Source organism: Dipodomys merriami, unplaced genomic scaffold (assembly GCF_024711535.1).
Source record: "Dipodomys merriami isolate MVZ:Mamm:240054 unplaced genomic scaffold, mDipMer1.0.p SCAF_801, whole genome shotgun sequence".
Taxonomy (NCBI): Eukaryota; Metazoa; Chordata; class Mammalia; order Rodentia; family Heteromyidae; genus Dipodomys; species Dipodomys merriami.
Window position 1 is genome coordinate 131,349 of NW_027206404.1, and position 9,855 is coordinate 141,203.

Below are 9,855 nucleotides of genomic sequence, written 5' to 3' on the forward strand. Positions count from 1 at the left end.
TGTCCGGGACATGGATGAGGGCCCTGCCCACCCTGAGGACAGAGACCCTGATGTCAATGACCCGGATGAGGGCCCCGCCCACTCTGAGGACAGAGACCCGGATGTAGGCCCCAGGTATGACCAGGATGGAGGCCACGCCCACCCTGAGGCCAGTTTCCCGGATGTCCATGACCCGGATGTGGGCAAGGCCTACCGCCTGGTTCGCGGCCCTGGTGCGTCGTCATCGTCGCCGCCGATGTCACTTCCGGGCGTGGTGGCCCGGCTGTGGGCGCGGCCTGCCTGGCTTCTGCAGCCCGAGCTGACGCTGCACTGGGCCGGGCTGCGCGGGCCACACATACATCTGACGTGGACGGCGTGCGTGCATGGCCCCGAGGACCCGGAGGACGCGCCCTGGGTGACCCTCGACCCCCGTGATGACCCCGATGACGTGCACGTGGTGACCCCGGGGCAGACTCTGCGGCTGCACTGTGCGGCGCAGGGCTCGGAAACGCCACGCGTGGCCTGGACGCGGCCCGACGGCTCCGTCCTGCGGGGCGATGAGGACGGCGGCCATGACAGGGGGACAACGCTGGAGATCCGCGGGGTGCGCCATGATGATGCTGGATGGTACCACTGCGAGGCCCGAGTGGGGCGCCGCGGGGAAACCGAGGCACGGCACGTGGCCTACGGCGGGGACGGAGCCACAGGGTCCGGGGCCTACGTGGAGGAGGAAGCCATGGAATCTGAGGCCTATGGTGTGAATGAAGCCATAGGATCCAAGGCCTACGCTGAGGAGAAAGCCACGAGATCTGAGGCCTACGCTGAGGAAAAAGCCACAAGATCCGAGGCCTACCCTGAGGAGAAAGCCACAGGATCCCAGGCCTATGCTGAGGAGAAAGCCATCAAATCTGAGGCCTATGACGTGAATGAAGCCATAGAATCTGAGGCCTACACTGAGGAGAAAGCCAAAGGATCCAGTGCCTATGGCTCAGATGAAGCCATGAGATCCGAGGCCTACACTGAAGAAAAAGCCACAAAATCTGAGACCTATGGTGAAGAAAAAGCCATAGAGTCCGAGGCTTACGCTGTGAATGAAGCCATAGAATCCGAGGCCTATGGTGCAAATGAAGCCATAGAATTCGAGGCCTTCACTGAGGAAAAAGCCATAGGATCTGAGGCCTACACAAAGGAGAAAGCCATAGGCCCCGCAGCCTACACCGTGTCTGAAGCCACAGGCCGTGCAGCCTTTGACACCTCTGAAGCCACAGGCCCCGCAGCCCCGTCTGCAGCCCCAGGCCCCGCGGCCTTTGATGCCTCTGAAGCCACAGCCCCCGCGGCCTACGTCCCATCTGCAGCCCCGGGCCCTGTGGCCTACGGTGGCTTTGAGGCCGCCATGGCAGGCCGGGCGCAGCGCGTGTTCGTGGTGGCGTCGCAGGCACCAGCGGCCACGGCTCTGGCACTGCCTGTGGGCGCCGCGCTGCGGCTGGGCTGCCGAGCGGAGGCGGAGCCGGTGGCGCGCGTGGGCTGGCTGCTGCCGGGCGGGCGCTGGGCCTGGGCGGGGACGGAGCTGGGGACGGACGGCGTCGGGGTCGGGGCGGACGGGACACTGACGCTGCCCGCACTGGGTCCGCAGCACACTGGACGCTATGTGTGCGTGGCCGCCAACGCGCTGGGGATGGCGCGCTGGGATGCGGACGTCAGCGTGGGTGGGGCAGCGGGGGACAAGATGGCAGAAGCCAAGATGGCGGAATCAAAGATGGAAGAATCCAAGATGACGGAAAGCAAGATGGCCAAAAACAAGATGGCAGAATCAAAGATGAAAGGCAACAAGATGGCGGAAAACAAGATGGAGAGAATTAAGATGGCGGATTCCAATATGGTGGACACCAAGATGGTGGAATCAAACATGGAGAGAAACAAGATGGAGGAATCCAAGATGGAGGGAACCAAGATGGCCGAATCCAACATGGCCGACACCAACATGGCGGATTCCAAGATGGTGGACGCCAAGATGGCGAAATCCAAAATGGAGGGAAACAAGATCGTGGAAAGCAACATGGCGGAATCCAAGATGGAAGGAATCAAGATGGCAGAAAACAAGATGGAAGGAATAATGATGGCCGAAAACAAGGTGGTGGAATCAAAGATGGAGGGAACCAACATGGCGGAATCCCAGATGGAGGAATCCAAGATTGAGGGAATTAAGATGGCGGATTCCAAGATGGTGGAGGCCAAGATGGCGGATTCAAAAATGGCGGATTCCAAGATGGCGGGCGCCGCTGCGGAAGCGGCCGCGGGGGCGTCTCGCCGTGCTGACATCATTGTTGACACACCGAGCTCAGGCCCGGGCACCGGGGAAGCGCAGCTGTGGCGTCGGCGTCCTGCGGGCGGCCCCGGGCGTGGGCAGCAACGGCGTCCGCCGCCTCCGCCTCCCCCTCCCGCCCCGCGTGCCGCCCCTGCCGGCCGCGGGTTCGAGCCCGCCTTGCCGCGCCGCCCGCGCCCGCCAGTGGCTGCCGAGCACATCCGGCCCGAGCACTGGGCGCGCATCCTGGCGCGCGTGCGCGGCCGCGGCACGGGTGACTTCTGGGCCCCGCCCACCCTGCTTCCGGTCTCCACGGAGACCTCCCTGCTTCCGGCGTCCACACTTCCGTTTTCCACACTTCCGGTTTTGACGCAAATATCCCCACTTCCGGTCTCCGTGTCTTCCGCCGACCCACTTCCGGTCTCCACTCAGACCTCACCACTTCCGGTCTCCACTCAGACCACCCCACTTCTGGTCTCCACACTGCTGGTTTCCACTCGAACATCACCACTTCCTGTCTATCACTACTTCCGCCTACCCACTTCTGCTCTCCCCGCGGACCTCTCCACTTCCTGTCTCCACTCGGACCCCCGCACTTCCTGCTTCCACACTTCCAGTTTCCACTCGAAAATTCCTACTTCCGGTCTCCACTCGGACCATCCCACTTCCGGCTTCCACATTTCCGGTTTTGTCTCGAACATCCCCACTTCTGGGCTCCACTCGCAGATCTACACTTCCGGTCTCCACGCGGAGATCCCCACTTCCGGTCTCCATTCGGACCACCCCACTTCCTGTTTCCCCACTTCCGGTTTCCACTCGGAAATCCCCACTTACGGCCTCAACTACTTCGGCCTACCCACTTCCGTTTTCGACGGAGAGATCCCCACTTCCGGCTTCCACACCTCCGGTTTCCCCACGGACCTCCCCACTTCCGGTCTCCAGTCGGACCACCCGACTTCCGGTTACCACTCGGAGATCCCCACTTCTGACTTCCACACTTTCAGTCTCCCCACGGACCTCTCTACTTCCGGTTTCAACACGGACATCCCCACTTCCGGCCTCCACCCCTGGAGCATCCGCTGCTCCGACCTCTGCACTTCCGTCCTCCTCACTTCCGGCCTCCTTACTTCCGCCCTCCAGGAGGCTTGGCGGCGGCCGCAGGCGGGGGCAACAGCACAAAGCCCACCGCGCCCGGCCGGGCCCCACGGCAAACCCCCGTGACCCCGTGGTCACGACCCTGCACGGCCGTGCCCCGGATGCCCTCCCTTCCCGTCCTGCTGCTTCCCCCGACGGTGACCCTGGGACCTTTGACCCACGATCCCCGGCCCCGCCCGCCATGACCCTGCCCCGTGGGGCCTGGAACGAGCTGGACACGGGTGAGCCTCAGTTTACCCATCTGTTTCCTGCAGGCTCTTGGCGTGGGGGCGGGGGACTGAGGGGAGCCAGATAGGAGGTGGAGGTTAGAGGTCACAGGGAGGATACAAGACGGTCAGAGGTCAGGGGGAGGTTAGGGTCATGGGGGTCAAAGGTCACAGGGAAATCAGGGGTCACAGTCGGGTCAGTGGTTGCAGAGAGGTCAGAGGTCATGGAGAGGTCACGGGGAGGTGAGAGGCCATGGGCAGGTGAGAAGTGGATGGGAGGTCAAAGGTCATGGGGAACTCAGGGGTCATGGAGAGGTCACGGGGAGGTCTCGGGAGGGTCACTGGGAGGTCAGAGGTCATGGGGAAGCCAGGAGTCACAGGAGGTAAGAGGTCACAGAGTAGTCAGAGGTCATGGAGAGGTCACAGGGAGGTCAGGGGTCACTGGGAGGGCAGAGGGCATGGGGAGGGGAGGGGCGAAGTCCTTTACTCTGTCTGTTGTCTGTGTTCCTGGCCGTGTGGGGCACAGGATGTCTGGGGAGACAAACACACACGCACGGACAGACAGGCAGACAGACATAGAGCAGACAGATAGAGGGACGGATGGATAGACAGACAGACAGACAGACAGATAGGTGGATAGACGGATGAATGGACGGATAGACAGAGCCATAGAGAGACAGACAGATGGACAGAAGGACGGATAGACAGGTAGACAGACAGTAGACAGACAGATGGACAGATAGATAGACAGACAGATAGACTGATAGATAAATAGATAAACAAATGGACGGATAGACAGAGCCATAGACAGATAGACAGAGAGATACAGGGACGGATGGATGGAGAGACAGACAGACATGGAAACGTACATGGTTGGATGGATGGATAGATAGGTAGACAGACAGACAGCTGGATGGATAGATAGACCAATGGACAGATAGACAGAGCCATAGACAAAGAGATAGATGGACAGATGGATGGGTAGACAGACAGACAGACTGATGGCTGAAGACAGACACCAGACAGACGGATGGATACAGAGACAGGTGGACAGATGGACGGACAGACAGATAGAAGGACAGATGGACAGATAGGTAGACAGACAGATAAACCAATGGACAGATAGACAGAGCCATAGAGAGACAGACAGAGAGATACATGGACTGATGGATGGATAAACAGATAGACTGATGGACGGATAGACAGAGCCATAGAGAGACATATACTAGAGACATGGACAGATAGATAGAAAGAGACAGACAGACCGACCGACCAATGGAAGGATGGACAGACAGAGCCATAGAGAGACAGACAGACAGAGATACATGGACAGATGGATGGATAGACAGACAGACAGATAGAAACATACATGGTTGGATGGATGGATAGGTACACAGACAGACAGACAGACAGATAGATAGATAGACAGACAGACCAATGGACGGATAGACAGAGCCATAGAGACAGATAGAAGAATGGACAGAGAGATGAACAGATGGACAGATGAACAGATGGATAGATGGACCAATGGACAGATAGACAGACAGAGGCATACACAGTCAGAGAGACAGATGGACAGATGGATGGATAGACAGACGGGTGGATGGATGGATGGATTGAAAGAGATAACATGGACAGGTGGGTGGGTAGACAGACGGACGGACTGATGGATGTATAGATAGATAGGTAGACAGACACCAGACAGACAGGCAGACAGATAGATAGAGAGACAGGTGGACGACAGATGGACAGATAGCTAGATGGATGGACCAGTGGACAAATACACAGAATCATAGATAGACAGACAGAGCAATGGACAGATAGACAAACAGAGCCATAGACAGAGAGAGAGAGAGAGAGAGAGAGAGAGAGAGAGAGAGAGAGAGAGAGAGAGAGAGAGAGAGAGAGAGAGAGAGAGAGAGAGATGGACGGAAGGAAGGATACACAGGTAGGTAGACAGACAGTAGATGGATGGACAGATGAATGGACAGACAGATACATCGGTGGATGGAGCGACACAGACACATGGACAGATAGACGGATGGACTGATGGATGGATAGACAGATGGACAGACAGAGAGACAGAGGGACAAACAGAGGGACAGAGAGACAGAGGGACAGAGAAACGGATGGACAGACAGATGGACAGACAGACGGACAAGTAGACAGATGAACAGACAGAGGGACAGACAGACAGACATAGACATACTGACAGATGGATAGACAGACGGACAGAGAGATGGACAGCCGGATGGACAGACAGACAGAGGGACAGAGCACTGTCTCCGACCAGCACAGGGGCCTTTATCCAACGCCCTGTCCCTCCCTCCGTCCGTCTGTCCATCCCCAGGCGTGGAGCTGACCCCAGCTGTGCCGGACACACATGGGATGGACACGAGTGGATCTGACGCTGGCACGATGGACACGCGTGGAAAGGACAGGCGTGGACCTCACAGGAGCAAACTGGACACGCGTAGGCCTGCCACTGACTTGATGATCACGTGTGAAAATGTCACACGTGACACGGACACGATCAGATGCCTTCCACACTCACTGGACACGCGTGAAATGCACATAACTGCATCTGACATGCGTGGAAATGTCACACGTGTAAATGTCACACGTGTAAATGTCACGCGTGAAAGGGACACAATCATGTCCGTTATTCATAGGCCTAACCCCAGTGGAAATGTCACGCGTGGACCTGACTCTCAGATGATGGTCACACGTGGAAATGTCACGCGTGAAAGGGACACGATCAGACCCCTTCTGTGTGGACCTGACACTCTTAGAATGCACATACATGGATCAGACATGCGTGCAAATGTCACGCTTGGATATGACAGGCGTGGAACGGACACGATCAGGTCCATTATTCATAGACCTGACACGCGTGAAAATGTCACGTGTGAAAATGTCACCCATGGAATGGACGCGATCAGGTCCCTTCTGCATGGCCCTGATACTCTTGGACCGCACATGCATGGATCTGTCACGCGTGTAAATGTCACGCATGAATCTGACACTCACACAATGGTCACATGTGGAAATATCACTCGTGAAAGCGACACGATCACATCCCTTCCACACTCACCTGATACACATGAAGTGCGCATGCGTGGCTCTGACACACGTGGAAATGTCATGCACGCCTCCCCCGCTCCCCCCGTGCTGCGCGAGGCACCCACGGAGTTCGTGTCGGCCCACGCAGGCCTCACCCTGCACCTGCCCTGCACAGCCCAGGCCTGGCCCCCTGCGGCCCTACACTGGCGTCTACCTGACGGGACCTACGCGAGACCCGTGCATGTGCACACGCACCCTCGACTCAGCGACATCTACGTCCTCCCCAATGGCACGCTGGTGCTGCGCCACCTGCAGGCCCCACGCCATGCCGGTGAGTACGAGTGCGTAGCCGCCAACGCGCTAAGCAGCGCAAAACGCACCGTGCACGTCGAAGTCACGCCCACGCACCCGCGTCTCCCCCCCAGCGTCCGACCCCGAGGCCCGCTCGCCACGCCCGTGCCCCACGGCGCTGACCTCACACTGCACTGCCACGCGCGCGGGGACCCCGCCCCACGCGTGTTCTGGAGGCTGCCAGATGGGCGCCTGGTGGATGCTGGGAGCAGGTGAGTGTGGGAAGTGGGGGGCATCCATCCATCCACCCATGCATCTACCCATCCACACATCCATCCATCCACTCATCCATCCACCCATCCATCCACCCATCGATCCATCCATCCACTCACCCATCCATCCATCCACCCATCCATCCATTCATCCATCTACCCATCCATCCATCCACCCACCCATCCACCCTTCCATCCATCCATCCACCCACCCATACATCCATCCATCCACCCATCCACACATCCATCCATCCACCCATCCATCCATCCCTCCATCCATCCACCCATCCACTCATCCATCCACCCACCCATCCATCCACCCATCCATCCATCCATCTACCCATCCATCCACCCATCCATCTACCCATCCATCCACCCATCCATCTACCCATCCATCCACCCATCCATCCATCCACCCATCCATCCACTCATCCATCCACCCATCCATCTATCCACCCATAGTTGGGATAAAGATGATACCCCTTGATAGATAGTTAATTGATAGAGGATGGATTAGACAGATGACATAGACACAGTAGGCCATAGATAACAAATCGATTATCGATTAAATATTGATAGAGATGAGGTGGGGATGGTAGATTCATTAGCAGTGAATAGGTAATTGATAGTGAAAGACCCTAGTCCCCTAGGATACTTTCGTCAACAGGAGGGCACCCCAGAAAACTCAGACTCCAGGCCGGGAGATGCAATAAGCAAGAGGAGTTTATTTGACGTTTGCGCAAACGGACTCTCTGTCCCGAGCAGACAGGGAGCCCCGAGCAGCGATTACAAGCCCTTTTTAAAGGCAAAAACCACAAGATTAACGCATAACACAAAGCATCCCATGATTGGTCCATTTAAAGGTCACCATATACACCAACAATCACTTTGCCACGCGAAAAATTTTGTAACACTCTTTGTAAAATGACTGGCCCATGGTTGGTTTAAGGGGGGGCTTACATGGTTACAGGCCTATGATTGGTTGACATTTGGCTTAGCTTGTGGTCTTGCCAGGTGGTCGTTATCTCAAGGTCCTGTCTGGGGAATTTCTAAATGGGAACTGAGGAACACGTACTGTCTGTTCTTTATCTACTACCACTGACCTTGTCCTGGGGCTGGCATCTGGTCCCTGAAACTTCTTAACTCATTTTTGGGAAGGGAAGGGTCAGTGCCAGCGTAAGCAAGTTTATAGAAGCAGAATCAGCAGTTAGCAAGTTAGTAATGGTAATGGTCAATTTTTAATCTTTCAATAGGTCCTGGCTTGCCAGATCGCAAGGTAGAACCCTAGTGATCGATCATTGATAGATGATCGATCAGGGATCGATACAAGATGAGTATTGGATGCATATGTCACATGTGCGAATAACTAACATTGGCTTCAAATTTGTCTTCCCTTATGGTCTTTCCTCCTATTACTTTCTTCCCTCCTTCCTTCCCTCCTTCCTTCCCTCCTTCCTTCCTTCCCTCCCTCCTTTCTTCCTTCCCTTCTTCCTTCCTTTCTTCCCTTCTTGGTTCCTTCCCTCCGATCCTTCCTTCCTTCCCTCCAATCCTTCCTTCCTTCCATCCTTCCTTCCCTACATTCCCTCCTTCCTTCCAACCTCCCTTCCCTACATTCCTCCTTCCTTCCCACCAATCCTTCTATCCTTCCTTCCCTCCAATCCTTCCTTCCTTCCCTCCAATCCTTCCATCCTTCCTTCCCTCCAATCCTTCCTTCCCTCCCTCCAATCCTTCCTTCCCTCCAATCCTTCCATCCTTCCTTCCCTCTAATCCTTCCTTCCATCCTTCCCTCCAATCCTTCCTTACTTCTCTCCAATCCTTCCATCTTTCCTTCCGTCCAATCTTTCCTTCCTTCCCTCCGATCCTTCCATCCTTCCTACCCTCCAATCCTTCCCTCCAATCCTTCCTTCCCTACATTCTCTCCTTCCTTCCCTCCAATCCTTCCTTCACCCTTCCCACCTTCCTTCCTTCCTTCCTTCCCTCCCTCCCTCTCTCTCCCCTCCCCAGCTCTGACATCCGGGTCCGTGCCTTTCCCAACGGCACGCTCTCCGTGCGTCCGGTGACGTCACGCGACGCGGGGGAGTACGTGTGCATGGCGCGCAACGCCGTGGGCGACGCACATGCACGGCTGCGCGTGGAGTTGGCAGCTGGGCCAGGCACCTCCTATCTGCAACCCCGGCTTCCCGTGACCCCCGTGACCCAGGACGCCGACCCCAGGGAGGACTGCACTGCCCACCACCGCCTCCACGTCCCATCCGGTGTCCTGAGAGACCCGGATATTCAGGTCGCGAGGCCTGATGGGAGTGTGGGGATCTGAGACCTGGGGCCTGCGTTAGACCTCGGATGTGTGACCACGGGTGGGGGGGCGGGGCCTGGGGTGGGTTCTTCCTCTTCCTCTCAGTCACTTCCTTCTTCCTCTTCCTCTTCATTTCCTGTTTCCTCTTCCTTTCCTTCTTCCTCTTTCTCTCAATCACTTCCTTCTTCTTCCTCTTCCTCTCAACATCATTCAACTTCTTCTTCCTCTTCCTTTCCCTCTTCCTCTTCCTTTCCTTCTTCCTCTCCATCTCTTCCTTCCTCTTCCTCTCACCAT

General features: G+C 56.7%; 1 protein-coding gene across 1 annotated transcript; it reads left to right on the top strand.

The window, feature by feature from the left end:
* The first annotated feature begins 2,666 nt into the window (after window positions 1-2,666).
* LOC138819626 (hemicentin-1-like) lies at window positions 2,667-9,602 on the top strand. Its single transcript, XM_070011111.1, has 3 exons — window positions 2,667-3,657; window positions 5,993-7,268; window positions 9,273-9,602. The coding sequence occupies exons 1-3, from the start codon at window positions 3,618-3,620 to the stop codon at window positions 9,580-9,582; spliced, it is 1,626 nt and encodes a 541-aa protein (XP_069867212.1). The 5' UTR covers window positions 2,667-3,617; the 3' UTR covers window positions 9,583-9,602.
* The last annotated feature ends 253 nt before the right edge of the window (window positions 9,603-9,855 follow it).